Source organism: Emiliania huxleyi (assembly GCF_000372725.1).
Source record: "Emiliania huxleyi CCMP1516 unplaced genomic scaffold EMIHUscaffold_8, whole genome shotgun sequence".
In the NCBI taxonomy this organism is placed as follows: Eukaryota; Haptophyta; order Isochrysidales; family Noelaerhabdaceae; genus Emiliania; species Emiliania huxleyi.
Genome location: NW_005196021.1, coordinates 88,746 through 102,104, shown reverse-complemented (window position 1 = coordinate 102,104; position 13,359 = coordinate 88,746). Strand labels below are relative to the sequence as shown.

The 13,359-nt window shown below is 63.2% G+C and overlaps 5 protein-coding genes across 5 annotated transcripts; 2 read left to right on the top strand and 3 right to left on the bottom strand.

Annotated features, from left to right (window-relative positions):
- Window positions 1–18: 18 nt before the first annotated feature.
- Window positions 19–892, top strand: EMIHUDRAFT_448455 (hypothetical protein; the record flags this gene model as incomplete). The annotated part of the gene is made up of 4 exons (XM_005759418.1): window positions 19–107; window positions 311–405; window positions 524–615; window positions 881–892. 4 exons carry the CDS (start codon window positions 19–21, stop codon window positions 890–892), a joined length of 288 nt encoding a protein of 95 aa, XP_005759475.1.
- Window positions 893–1,696: 804 nt separating this feature from the next.
- EMIHUDRAFT_198295 (hypothetical protein) lies at window positions 1,697–3,345 on the top strand (the record flags this gene model as incomplete). The annotated part of the gene is made up of 3 exons (XM_005759417.1): window positions 1,697–2,237; window positions 2,845–2,926; window positions 3,201–3,345. The coding sequence occupies 3 exons, from the start codon at window positions 1,697–1,699 to the stop codon at window positions 3,343–3,345; spliced, it is 768 nt and encodes a 255-aa protein (XP_005759474.1).
- Window positions 3,346–4,598: 1,253 nt separating this feature from the next.
- On the bottom strand, window positions 4,599–6,863 carry PDK4 (putative pyruvate dehydrogenase kinase). The gene is made up of 6 exons (XM_005759416.1): window positions 6,338–6,863; window positions 6,219–6,275; window positions 6,067–6,147; window positions 5,844–5,957; window positions 5,596–5,684; window positions 4,599–5,529 (listed from the first exon to the last, which is right to left on the bottom strand). The coding sequence occupies exons 1-6, from the start codon at window positions 6,839–6,841 to the stop codon at window positions 4,971–4,973; spliced, it is 1,404 nt and encodes a 467-aa protein (XP_005759473.1). The 5' UTR covers window positions 6,842–6,863; the 3' UTR covers window positions 4,599–4,970.
- Window positions 6,864–8,864: 2,001 nt separating this feature from the next.
- On the bottom strand, window positions 8,865–9,230 carry EMIHUDRAFT_198292 (hypothetical protein; the record flags this gene model as incomplete). Its single annotated transcript, XM_005759415.1, has 2 exons — window positions 8,865–9,116; window positions 9,165–9,230. The coding sequence occupies 2 exons, from the start codon at window positions 9,228–9,230 to the stop codon at window positions 8,865–8,867; spliced, it is 318 nt and encodes a 105-aa protein (XP_005759472.1).
- A 255-nt stretch (window positions 9,231–9,485) lies between these two features.
- EMIHUDRAFT_44743 (hypothetical protein) lies at window positions 9,486–9,902 on the bottom strand (the record flags this gene model as incomplete). The annotated part of the gene is made up of 1 exon (XM_005759414.1): window positions 9,486–9,902. A coding segment is annotated over one exon (417 nt), but the record flags the coding sequence as incomplete, so codon positions are not given.
- Window positions 9,903–13,359: the final 3,457 nt, after the last annotated feature.

Sequence of the window (13,359 nt, the reverse complement as noted above, 5' to 3'; positions counted from 1 at the left end):
GGCGCGGGCCTCTTGCCGATGGACCCAGCCGAGGTGCCCAACCAGTCGGAGTCGCGCCGGCGCGCTGCGCGCGACCACCAGCCAGCTTTTCAGCGAGGTCGAGCACGGTGCGTCGAGAGAGTCGACAGTCCAAGTACCAGCCGCTTTTTTTCCCTCTTTTTGAGCGCGGCTGCTGCACACCCTGCCCACCAGTGATACGAGACGCACCGGATCCAACCCTGGCAGCGCTTGACCGCGACCCCGATGACCGCCCATAGGTGGCTGATCGCGGCCGCCGCTCACGCTGCTTTTCGGCGCCTGGCTCTCAGAGGGCCCCTGCGGCTCTCTCTCGTCGCGTGACCGCCGCCGACATCATGTGCTCGGTCGTCCCCGCCGGCGCGGAGCTGCGCCACGTCGAATTGTTCGGTAACTCGACCGCCGGCGCGGGGCGCGCCCGCCGGCTCACCTCTCGCGCCGCCCCTTCGCACAAAGCCCGCTCACGCCGCACGTACTCAGCCATCGGCGCGACATCACCCCCGCGCAGGCACCTCGCGACGGGTCGGCGCACTCGTGCGGCTCAGCATGGACCTACGGAGCGACTCCGCCGCGGCTCGGCGCTGCCCATGGCAGCAACAGGTGCCGCCCCACCACCCGCCTGCTGCCTCTGTCTCTCTCAGCCATGCGACCCCTCCGCCAATGCACACCTCAAACGCGACGTCAGATCCCGCTGCGATGAGGCCTCCGCCAGCACTGATCATCACAAGTCGTCTGTTAAGCTACACGTTTTTGCCCTGTGCAGGTTTAGCGGACCGCTGCAGCCACGGTGGAGCCACGGGTCGGGCGAGGGAATGGCCTTTTGGCGCGGCGCTGCTATGTGCCTGCGCGCTCATGGCGCGTTCAGGGGCGCGCCTGAGGTGTGTAGACTGCGGGGCGCCGCGATAGCGCGGCGCCGACGATTGTGTCAGCTCACTGTCACACCCACGACACGGTCACAGTGTGTGTGCAGTGCGTCCACTCCGGCGACCGTGACGCCGTCGGCGCTCGCCTATACCGGCTAGTGTGGAGCTCTCAGAGTGGTTGCGTGTTGTACTAGTGATGCTGCACTAGGCGGCCCGTTTTTAGCAAAAACCAGATACCACATCGCGTGTGGTCGTCGAAAAACCGCATCTTCGCCCGTCTGGGACCTCTTCGTACGGCTCCAAAAACCGCTCCTTAACGACGACTACGCGGCCCGGCGGTCGATCTGCGCCTTCTCAGCGGTGGAGGGGATGTGGGCGGTACGTGCGGATCGCGTGGTGCTGCGATGGCTTGACGAGTGCGACTCCCAGCGTCGACTTTTCGACCCCACGGAGCCTCTGCTGCTCCGGGGGGGGGGGTCTGCAGACCACCCGGCCGAACTTCAGAGTCGCGGTGCTCCTCAAATACCGCTCAAACGCCCACGATGTTGTGGAGGGGACATATGCTGATGATCCTGGCCCGATTGGTTCGCTCAGAAAGCTTCTGGGCGGTCGTTAAGGTTCGCTCCCCGCACACCGGCCCGGAAGTATGGTACCCTAGACTAGGGGGGGGGCGCGCATTCGCAGGGCAAGGGCCCTAAAGTAAACACGTGTCTCGGGTGGAGTCGCCTCGTTTCAGTCGCATCCGTCCTTTCAGCGGTCACCGGTCTCCCCCAGTCACCACTCGCTCGTCGACGCCGCTGTTCAACGACCCTCCGCCAATGGCCACCTTTCTATCCTCACTGTTGCTCTCCTCGGCCGCGTCACCGGCCTCGTGCGACGACGGGGTGGGAAAGACGGCACTGATGCGAGCCGCAGAGCTCGGCGATGTCAGGACCACCGCGACAATCGCCAACGCGATCCCTCGGTCACACCTCAATATCCAGGAGCTGACGCATGGTTGGACGGCGGTTCACTACGCCGCCGCGAGCAGCAACGGGCGCGCCGTCCTATCCACCCTCATCGAGCACGGCGCGGATATTGACGTCCCTTCTTGGACTGGCCATTCGCCGCTGCACGTTGCTGCGGAGAGAGGCCACTCTCAACTCGTCACGCAGCTCCTGCGGGGTGGTGCTAACCTCACGCAGAGGACAACGGCGGGTGATACTCCGCTCGTGCTGGCCGCGCGCTTCGAGCACAAAGCCACCCTGCTCGCTCTCGCCAAGGAGTACGCGGAGGAGGGCTCTGAGTCCAGGAGGGTCATCGCAGAGCAGCCACCCTTGAAGGCCGCCGCCCAGGTCGCTGGCCGGTGGCTGCACCGCGGTGCGGGCATGGTAGGGAAGTGTGTTCGCGCTCTGTGGCATGCCCACTGAACACCGGCAGGAGCTGTCGTATGGCCCAATCCTGTTGAGAGCTCAGGCCTTGCCCTCACCAAGCCCTCACGCCTGCTCAGACCGCCCCGCACTTGGCTTAAGCAGGTCTCCCGGTGAGCCTGCGCCCTGCCTCAAAGCGCGGCTGCGGGTCAAGATTGTACACATTGTCGATTGTCGGTAGACTGTGAGACGCGGTCGGTCTGTGTGCCGTGTGTTCCAAGAGTCGGCGCGACACGTCGTACGTGTATCGTGTCTGTCCCCCGCCCCCCCGACTTCGCCCCCGGATTCCCGCGCGGACCCCGCGCCCCCCCACGCCCCGCCCGCCTCTTGCGCTCTTCTAGAGCGCGGGTAGTGGTGATGTGGCGGCAGTCTTGGAGAACCCTGTCCACGCCTGAGGATTCTGCACTAGCGATTCTGCCACCCAAGACAGGATTCTGTATGCGGAGGCTCGAGAGGGATTCGTGTCCGTTTCTTCTGATTCTCACTCTCCTTTTCCGGTTCTGCCTACTCGATCTGATTCTGCCCGTCCCCTTTCCACGCACTCAGCCTCCGGGCAGGATTCCTCACCCAGCTTCCGTTTCTGCCTAAAATATTTGATTCTGTCCGTCCGATTCTCGCCTTATCAGATTCTGTCGCGCGGTTGCGGTTTCTGCCTCCGGATGCCGGAAAGGGAATTTTCCGCCCGCCCGCCGATTTCTTGGCAACCCGGCCGGACTCTCGTTTCCTGATTCCTGTTTTTGCCCGTCGAGGGGCGGTAGCCCGGCCGGCCGGCCATCTGGGCATGCTCACTCAACCAATCACGCTCATGTGTACGCGCCGTATCCTCCGCGCCACCCACTTTGCCATCGAAGTGCGCTCCGCGCTCCGCACAGTACAGTCACTTTTGAACGGCGGCTCATCACACGTGCGTCAGAGATCTCATGGGCGGTGGCATGGTGGAGCCAGAGCAGTGCGCGGCCGATCTTAATTCTGGGCAGGCGGTCTCCCATTCCCGCGGGCGCTTGGTGCCGGGGTTTGAACGGCATGCCGGCGTCAGATGCAGCTTGGCGCCGGCCTGAAGCGACCCCGCAAGCGGTCGTTGGTGCTGCTCAGCGATGCTCACAGCGGCACGTCTGCTCTTTTGCTGTGGGGAGTGCTGTCTGATTGGGTCTCCAAGCCCGCGGGCTCGCTGTGAATGCACCCGCCAGCTAGGCAGCTCCGCGGCGGTGTGGGTGTAGAACGGGTAGGCTGCTGTCTCGTGTCTCGGTGCTCGTACTAAGTCAATGGGAGGAGTGCTTCAATTTCTTCTTCTTATACGCCCAGCTCGAAAGCACACACGCATCACGACGCCTAGACAGGCGAGACGCGGCGACAGCCGCGGCGAGCTCGTTTTAGAAGCGAGCCGCTCGCGGCGAGCAGTTTTAGAAAAAGGGAAAAGGGGGAGGGTTAGTTTGAACCCGAGCCGAGCTTCGCTCGGCTCCCCCCCGCGCGGGAGCGCCCCCCCCCCCCCTCTCCTCGGGGGGGCGGGCAGAGCCCGCACCACACACTGCGCCTTTGCGGACGCCGGACCGAGGCCTAAGCGCTGAGTGCGCTGACGTGAGGCTGGAGCGCCAGAGAGACCCGCGCGCCGCGCCTGAGCATGCTGCCGCGGGCGAAGTTTGAGTGAGCTGTGTGAAGCCCCGCGCACACGCAATATCGGCTCTCAGGAGTACGGAGAGTCAGGCCAACATAGGATCCCGCCGAAATGCGTAACTCCGAGGAATCAGGAATCAGGAATCAGGAATCAGGAATCAGAATCCCGGTCAAAATGTTGGAATCAGGAATCAGGAATCAGGAATCAGGAATCAGAATCCCGGTCAAAATGTGGGCGATCCGACAAATCAGGAATCAGGAATCAGGAATCAAATGGAGCATCAAGAATAGGAAGAGAGACAGGAGAATCGGGAGGGGGGAGCAGAATCAGGAATTGGCTCTGGCTGCCCTAGAGAATCGGAAAGGAAGCGGAGGAAACGAGAATGGAGAATCAGGAAGCTGAAAGCGGGGCCAAGATGGGAGAGTCTGGGGAGAGAATCAGAATATCTGAGCAGAAGAGGAACCTGGGAAGGGGAATCTAGTGAGAGGTAGAATAGCAAGAATCCTTGTGTAGTAGAGCAGAATAGGAATGGCAGAATCCTTAGGCGCGGACAGACTTCTCCATTACTCTGTGGCGGAGTGCCTCTGCCCCTTAGTTTTAATGTCTCGCGTACCGTGCGTACACGAGAGACGAGTCACACGACGTGCACGTTTGACGACGTGACACGTGACGACGACGGTCGACGAAGTTGGCAACTTGAAGTTCTACTTGTATGACTTATCTGTCACGCTAAACGACCCCTCGCCGGCCTTGGCTCGGCTAGTGATGACATCAAGTCATCACTCATCAGCATGCCTCACATGCGTGTCGCGACACATGGCACGGTGCGTCTCACAGCAGGAGAGAAAGAGAGCGCGCACACACGCGGCACACGCGTCTCTCCAGCCGCGTCAACTCTCTCTCAGCGTCTCCCTCGGACTCGAGACTCACGCATGCAGGAGGAAAGCGAAAGGCCTCGAATTGCGTGTGTCCATCCCACATCCCCCGCCCCCCCTACTCCTAAACCACGGCCTTCTCTCCGCCGCCTCCTCCGCCGCCTTCCGCCCCCGCCTTCTGCCGCCGCCCTCCTCCTCAGCCGCGCCGCGCCTGCGCGTCATAGAGCAAGTCTCCCACCTGCAGCCCGCGCCGCGCGTACCACTGATTGACAGCTGCCGAGGGCTCCGCAGCCTCCATGCCGTAGCTCTCCCGCACCGCCTGGGGCAGGTCCTCGCAGTTGTCGTCGCCGAGCCGGTTGAGCTTGGCGTACGAGTCGGTGCCGTACCCCTCCATCGGCGTGAGGTGGAGCGAGCCGCCGAAGAACTTGCAGTGCAGCCGCGCCAGGGGAAGCCCGAGCCCGGCCGACGCCTCGGGCGAGCGCACCAGCTCGTCCGCGTCGCTCCTCGCCGCCAGCCCGAACCCGCCCGCCAGCCGCGCCCCGCGGTACGACCACACCTCGGCCAGCCGCGAGCGCGCGATGCCTCCGCCCTCATCCGCTACCTTGATCGCCATCTCGTTCTCGCCGCACGCGACGACGATCCGGACGGGGGGTAAGCCGCCGCCGCCGCCGCGCGAGGCGTGGAAGTCGACTGTCGCCGCGGCCGCGTTCTTGAGGAGCTCGCTCGCGACGAAGAAGATGTGCTTCGGCACGTACCTGTTCACAGCTTGAGGTGTGAAGAGCTCGACAGCCTCGAGGCGTTTCCTCTGGCTGCGCGCGCACGTAAACGACGCATCGCGGTCGCCCCGAACCTCAATCTGCGGGCAGACACCCAGCCGCGCGCTGCAGAGAAGGAAAGTCTCGGCCGCCGCCTGCCAGAGGCGGAGCATGAGACAGCGCACTCCTCAGTGTAGGCTTCTCGCAAGGAGGAGGGGCGTGTCAGTCTAGGCAGACTACGGAGAGAGGCCTCCGCCTGCTCGACAACCTCGAACCCATATCTCCCCCCATATCTCCCCCAGATCTGCCTCCGCCTGCTCGACAACCTCGAACGGCGAGCAGCGCGACTGGATGATGCCCGAGAAGCCGGGCCGCTGCTCCGCGCCGCTCGAGCCAGACGATGCGAGGTAGTGCTCGATCAAGAAGCGCTGGCGGCGGGAGGAGGGGAGGGGCGCGCCAGTGGACGATGGGAAGATGCCGAGGAGGCGGCCGGGAGGCGTCGGACGTGTCTGGACGTTTAACCAGGAGGAGGAGCACCTGGCCGATTCGAGCGAGGAAGAACTCGTCCAGGTGCGTGTCGATGACTCGCTGCTGCGTGCGGTCGGCATCGGCGTCGGCCTGGACATACCATGCCCGTGTCACGGACGTGTCATGGACGCTGCGTGCGCGCCGTCTGCGTCTGCGTCGGCCTCGCCGCCCTCCGCGTGGAGCCGCGCCGCCAGCGCCGTGCCAATATGCTCCGGCACCTGTAGGTGTCACGGACGTGTCACGGACATGTCCCGCACGCCACGTGGAAGGTCTCCGGCACCTCGAGGAGCTTTGGCTGCGACGAGCGGAGCAGCGAGTCAAATGACCGCTTGCTGCTGGCGTCGACTGGCTTGGGGTGGAGGAACAACGCCTCCGCCTGCTGCTCGTACGTGCGCGCCGCATGCTCGATCCGCTCGTCCGCAGCGAGGCCGAAGGGCAGGTTGCGCAGCTGCGCGCACCGATGAGCATACCGGATGGGCAGCTCGCGCCTCACAAACTGCGCGTTGAGCAGGTTCTGCTCGTCGGTCGGAGAGCTCGCGACGCGGTAGAGGTCGTTGAGCGAAAGCGAGGTCATCGGCTGCCGCGCGAGCTGGTCGATGTCAAACGAGCTCGACGCCGCTGCCGAAGTGGTGGCGGCCGCAGCGACGTGCGCCAAGTCGGCGGGCGCGGCCACGCTGAGATGCCGATCGCGAGAGGCTGATAGGAGGCGTGTCGCACGAGCCGCTCGCCGCAGCGACTGCCGCGGCGCCGCCCCGAAGCAAGGACGAGCAAGGCCGGGCAGCATCGAAATCGAAGACCGGCGTGTTCTCACGAAGGCAGAGGAAGTAACGCGTGCCTCGAAGATTTTCTCGGAGCTGGTATTCGCCGCAAGCGGCGTGGCGTGTCCAACCAGCGCTGGGACTCGTTGTGACGGCAGACGCCGGCTGCCTCTCCAACCGCTTCTGCAGCGTCCTTCTTTGCCCGTGCATGGGCTCGATCCGCTTCCGCAGCGTGTCGTCCCCGCGGCGGTGCTGCGCGGGAGCCGGGAGGCGGCCGCGGGCACGCTGGGCTCGATCAGCGGCTTTCCCCTCAGTTGCTCCGAAAGCACGGATTTGGCGGACGTTCTTGGCTTCAATTTTACGGATGTCTTGGCACCAGCACACCAGGACCAGCTGAAGGCTTGCACGGCCGACATCACGCAGTTTGTGCACACGGTATTTTCGGATTTTGCTATTTGTTCGTGTGGGGGTATGTTGCAGATTTGTCAATGGTACCGCGTCTGCGACGCGGGCGCCTTTTGCGGGCAGAGCCCTTAGCCACCCTTTATATATCTTGCGCGGTCAAAATGAGGGGTTTAATAATTGGGCGGCGAGTAAGAATGCAAACTCACTCGCACACGGAGTGGGGGGAGGATGGATGGATGGATCGGCGTGAGGGGCTTGGATGCTTATTGTGGCCTCGCGTTTAGGCTGTATAAGGTTTTCCTCTCGCACCCCGTCTGTTTTCCTTTCCTTTTTTCTCTACAACACCCTCTCTTTTCCTCTCTCTTTTCCCGGGAAAACTCCGTGGAAATCGTCAAATTTTGGGCTCTGAGCCGAGTCGAGACTGGTTTGGGCCCAAAATCAGCCAAATTTTAGGCCAAATCGGAAAAATGCCGGGAATTTTGCGGAGAACCCGTGCATACCTGGAATTTACCCTGCGACCGCCTGGGTATTTTGTCGATTTCCTCAATTTTGCCTTAGATTTTGCCCCAGACCAGCTCTCAGACTCAGGGAAAACAGCGAGTTTCCAGAATGGAGCACCAAACACCCTCTGTTTTCCCTGGAAATTTCCGGAAACGCAAAGTGCTGGGGACCCTCTGTTTTCCTTTTTGTTTTGTACACTTTCTTTTCAAAGACAGCGCGCCATGTTGGCGAGGTTACATCTAGACGTACTTCTCGCAATAACTAAAGTCACAAGGAGGGGCACCACGAACCGGCGTGGCGTGTGCCGCGGTGCCGTGAGGCATGGGCGCATCATCGCCAGGGCGCCACGCTCACGGCACGCGCTCAAAGGGCGCCGTGTCGGCGAAGCAGTGCCTCATCGCCTGCTCCGCCACGAGGAAGTCTGTAGGCGGAGGCGTCTCGGGAGAGTGTCTCGGTGGTGGTGTGTGGTCGCCTGATCCACCGCCGCCTCCGCCGCACGCTCCGACGTGCACGCCGGGACGGTTCATGGCGACCGAGATCTGCGCGCGCCTACTCACCCGCTGCAAGGTGAGCGGCGTCGCGGTGTTGCCGGCGGCGGCGCGGCGCAGCTGGTGCGCGCGCCGTCGCACGCACCGCTCGCCCGCCTTGGTGATGCGCAGCGGCGTGTTAGCCGAGAGTCAGCCGGGGGTGGGCCGAGGTGTACCCCCTGTGTCGTAGTTATGGTCCACTTTAGAGCTGTGAACGTGAACAGAGTGGTACCAGCACTGTGGGTCGTTGCGGCACGCATGGGGGGCCTCGTGCAGCTGGTCCCGAGCAGCTCAGGTCCCAGATCGAATCTCGGACCCACAGATTCTAGATTCCTTTAGATTCCCTGGATTCCCGCAACAACGATCTCTTAGCGGCGGCAAACAGAGGCGCAACTCTGCCAGCAGCGAGGAGGCTCCTGCTGCTCAGCTACCGAGGCCTGGTGGCGTCGGCTGCTGCGTGGAGAAGACAGCAGCACTGTCCGACCTCAAAACATGCACAACAAGCGGGATTTGTGACTCTGTCCTCGATTCTTCAGTCGCTCTGCCGGACGCGCTCGCTTTGTCGCGAGGGTCACCTGTGCAAGCCGTGTGGACGCCCAGAATAGCCTCCCCTGGCTTAGCTAGAGTGAGAGATAAAGGAGAGGTCGAGCGTTTTCAGCACCCCGTTGCCGCGCAGCGCTTCCGCGATCGCAGCGGCGCCCTGCTCGCGGATCTGGTTGTTGGCGAGGTTGAGGGTGGTCAGCACCCCGTTGCCCTTGAGGGCGTCGGCGATCGCGGTGGCGCCCTCGTCGCCGATCTCGTTCGACGTGAGGTCGAGGGTTTTCAGCACCCCGCTGACGCGAAGGGCGTCGGCGATCGCGACGGCGCCCTCGTCGCATCAGATCTTGTTGCCGCCGAGCCGAAGTGTTTTCAGCACCCCGTTGCCACGCAGCGCCTCGGCGATCGCAGTCGCGCTGGTGGGGCCGATCTCGTTGCCGTCCATGTTCAAGGAGGTCAGCACCCTGCCTGAAAAACGCACAAGCCAAAAGAAAGAAATCCTCCACCGACTAATATAGCAGACAACCCCTTCTCACTACCCGCACGCTCCCCTGCGCCGTCCACTCTCAGAACCCACCCCTCACATCTCGAGCTCGAACCCTTCCCGCCCGCTCACCGCATCGTGAATCGCTTTCTCCCCCTCATCGCCCAAGTTGTTGTAGCTGAGGTCGATGTTTTTCAGCACCTCGTTGACGCCAAGAGCGGCTGCTAGCGCCTTGGCGCCCTCGTCGCCGATCTTGTTGTAGTAGAGGTTCAGGTTGGTCAGCACCCCGTTGCCGCGCAGCGCCTCGGCGATTGCGGCGGCGCCCTCGGCGCGGATGTTGTTGTTGCCGAGTTTGAGGGTGGTCAGCACCTCGTTGACCTTGAGGGCCTCGCCGACGGCGGCAGCGCCCTTGGGGCCGATGCTGTTGGAGCGGAGGTTGAGGGTGGTCAGCACCTCGTTGACGCGAAGAGCGGAGGCCAGCGCCTTGGCACCCTCGTCGGAGATGTAATTCTTGCTGATGTTGAGGGTGGTCAGCACCGCGTCGTCCTTCAGCCAGAGAGCAATTGTCGCCACGTCCCCAGCATCAAGGCGCGTTTCACTAAAGTCCAACGAAGTCTTATCGTCCGAGTATTCACCTCGTTGGCAGAGCAGCTCGATGTCTGCTTCTAGCTGCGCCTTCTTCGGATCCGCCACGCACTCGTGCACCTGCACCACCCCGTCGTCCTCCTCGTCTCCCTCCCCCTTCTCTCCGCGAAATAGGCCCAGCACCACATCGTAGAGCGCAAATGCCTTGCGTCCGTAGGTGGCCAGCAGCTTGAGCAGCCCCAGAGATACATTCAGAACGTCGAGCGCCGCCGAGTGTTCAACAAAGTAGGAAGGGTCGATTTCCAGATAGCGCGACATGTTGGCAACCACCTCGACCACCTCCCTCACGGGCGCCAGCGGATCCGCTGCGATCTCGGCCAGACGATCGGCGACCTTTTGCGCTGCTCCCAAAGGATCGCCTGTGAAGGCGACCATGTCCGCCATCACGCTGTCGAAAAAGGGCTGCAGACCCGACACGTCGAGCTGCAACGTGGCGAGGAACGCAAAGGAGTCGCCGTATACAACCTGTGCGTGCCAGACGATGCGCTCGATGTACGAGTCGTCCTGCGAGGTGAAGAGGATGACGAAGCCGAGCGCGAGGAGGAAGGGGGCGACAAATACGGTGAGGAACATGCTGAGAGAATCCACCCTGTCGAGGAGGAGCTCGCCATGCATAAAGAAGAGATCGACAGCAAACAGCAGCACGGGCATTGCCACCAGGAGCCACAGCATCCACAGCCGTGCCTGCACCGCCTCCACCGCGCTGTCCTCGACATCGTAATCGGGCTCGAGCCGTCCTTGTTCCGCCGCCCACGTGCCGTATGCAACCAGTGGGGAGAGTGCGAGGCAGCCCAGCACGCAAGCCAGTGCGCCCGCCAGCGTTGAGAGGCTCGTCTCGGTGTACGCCAGCCCCTGCACCACCATTGACATGCCGCTGGACAGCTCGAGGCTTCCGAGCGGGGCGAGCCAGCTGATGGCCGGCTTGGTGGCAGCCGCTGCGGTCTTGGTCAGCGCCTCGAGCCGTTGGCAGCGGGGCCAGTTCAATTCTTCTGTCGAGGCAATCAGATGGAGTGACCTCCGCCCGGCGGCAAAGCTTAGCTTGACAAACGCAAGGAACAGCCCGCCCAGTGGTAGGTAGACAAGGAACAGCCCGCCCAGTGGCAGGATCGGCAGGCCGAGGAGAACGCCAAGGGTGCACTTGGCGAACATTGCGCAACCGCCGCTCCCTCGCTTGAATCCTCCCGTGAGCGAGCCCACAGCTGCCGCAACCAGCGCGGCCGCCCACGAGGCGACCGGCCCACCAAGCCACCCGCCGACGGTCCCCAGGCAGATGCCGTACAACGCCCACCGCGAGATGAAGTAGAGCACGCTCGCAAGCGGGATCGGCTGCACGAGGCTCGTGTTGGTCTTGCTGGCCTCAGCTTTAAAGTCAACCTCGTTCACGTTGCGCCCAATGAACACGAGCGCGCCGAGCGACAGCAGGTACCCGTACACGACGAGAAGCAGCAGCTTGCTAAGAAGCGCTGGCTGCGCCGCAAACGTGACCGTCGCGTACTCGTCCAGCAGCGTAAAATTGTCGACCCTGACCATGCAAGGCCCGGTGCGCTCGTGCACGCCGAAGAAGGCGACAACCTGCATAGCCAGGGAAAGCCGACCACGAAGAACTGGCACAGCTGCGTCAACATCCAAGAGAGCCAGAAGACGAGCCCGGGCCAGTCGATCCTGCGGTCAACAAACCGTGGCCGCGGGATGCCACCAATCTGAGCCAGCGAGTAGAGGAAGATCGTGGAGAGCCAGAGCCCCACCAGTGAGTCGGTGCGCAGAGGAACGAACATCTGGTCTGTGAAGGCCTCGGCCACGTACGCGTCGCACGGATCGCCCGTGCCGTTGGCAAGCAGGCACTCGAAGTCGAAGAAGGTGGGGGAGAAGGGGCTGCTGAAACCGATGCGCTCCTCCGTTACGATCTCGCGCTCTTCAGTTTCCACCTCTGTGAGCCCATCGGCCGTCATCGTGTGCATGACGCCCTCGAGAACGGCCGCACCGGCATGGTAAATCGCGCAGCTGCTGGTTGGGGGAGGTGGGGCTACGTCGTAGTTGTAGTCGTAGCTGCTGATCGGGGGAGGCGGGGGGCGCGGCTGCACCTCACCGACACCGCTTGCGTACGAATGCTGGTACAGCACAACAAGGACCATGCCCAAAAAGGCTGCGCAGCAAGTGTTTGTCGTCAGCAGTGCCGCCAGGAAGCCCTTGGTCATCCGGATGCGTTCGCCATCGATCAGCTGCTGGTACGGCCCGCCGCCGTCGCTTGCCGCTCGCACCTTCTTGAACGTGGGCAGTCCAATCGAGCGTCCGACAGTGCCTGCTTCGAGGTCGGTGTCGATGAGCTGCCTCGCTTCCAGATCCGCCGGCGCTGCCTCGGGCGCCGCCGACTTGTTCACCGCCTCCGCCGCCGCTGCTGCCGCCTCGGCCGCCGCCGCTGCTGCCGCGGCCTTGTCCCGCTTCGCGTCGTCCACTTGCTTGGCCAGATCCGCCGCCAATGCCTCGGACGCCGCCAGCTTCTTCGCCGTCTCTGCAAGCTCGGCCGACGCCGCCTCCGCGGCTGCCGCCTGCTGCTCCGCCCGTATCTTTGCATCCTCCGCTTGCTGGGCCAGATCCGCCGCCGATGCTTCGGACGCCGCCCGCTTCTCCGCCGCCAGCCTCGTCCTGGGGGCAGACAGACCACACCGCATTTTGGCGCCTTAAAAAAAAACTGCGCGCCGAGATCAGCCGAGATCAGTCCCTCACCGGCCGACGAGCGGCGCTCGTGTGTTTGGCCAGCTTCATAGCTGTCTATGTCTGGACTGGCAGAACTTCCACTTCCATTAGAGATCTGGGAGAGCCTTTTAGCACTGACTAGTGGGGGACCTGCGGCGGACCCGCCTCTGTTGTTCGGGCAGTGAGAGACGCAGGATCTGCACGCCAAAGTGGGGCCACTCCGCATTTTCATTTTGGTTTTGGGTTGTCGGAGATCATCCATCAGCACTCATAAGTCAGTCAAAGCAGTCGTGGCACGTGAGCAGAGTCGCTGCATGCAACGGCGCCGCCACACGCTCCGGACGACCGACACACCGACACACCACGCACAATGGGAGGCTATCGCGCACGATCGGCCATCGCACCCACCGCAAACACCTCGCCGCACAGATGGGGGGAGGCATAATCCCACACACACCGGAGCAGCGCAGACACCTTACACGTCAGCGCTCGCTCGATGTGGCCGGCGCTCTCCCCTCTCCTATCGCCTTTTCAACGGCGGCGTGCGGCCACGCGCCGCGCCGAGCCGGTCTTGGCGGGAGACCTCGGAGCCGCACGCGATGCGGGCATGCGCGATGGCTCCGTTGGCTCCGTGCCTAAGGCAGATAGATTAGGGTGTGAGCTGCGGCAGCCACCGTTTCTGTACCTCGATCACGTGCAGGCCGTCGGAGGCCGCGCTGGATGGCCCAGGGCCGGCGGCGGTGAAGGCGTC

Coding starts and splice junctions, on each gene's coding strand:
- PDK4 (XM_005759416.1), bottom strand. CDS start 6,841: ATGCTGCCCGGCCTTGCTCGTCCTTGCTTCGGGGCGGCGCCGCGGCAG. Junction 6,276..6,337: donor CGCAGCCAAAGCTCCTCGAG/GTGCCGGAGACC, acceptor TGACACCTACAG/GTGCCGGAGCATATTGGCAC. Junction 5,685..5,843: donor CGTTCGAGGTTGTCGAGCAG/GCGGAGGCAGAT, acceptor CGCCTCTGGCAG/GCGGCGGCCGAGACTTTCCT.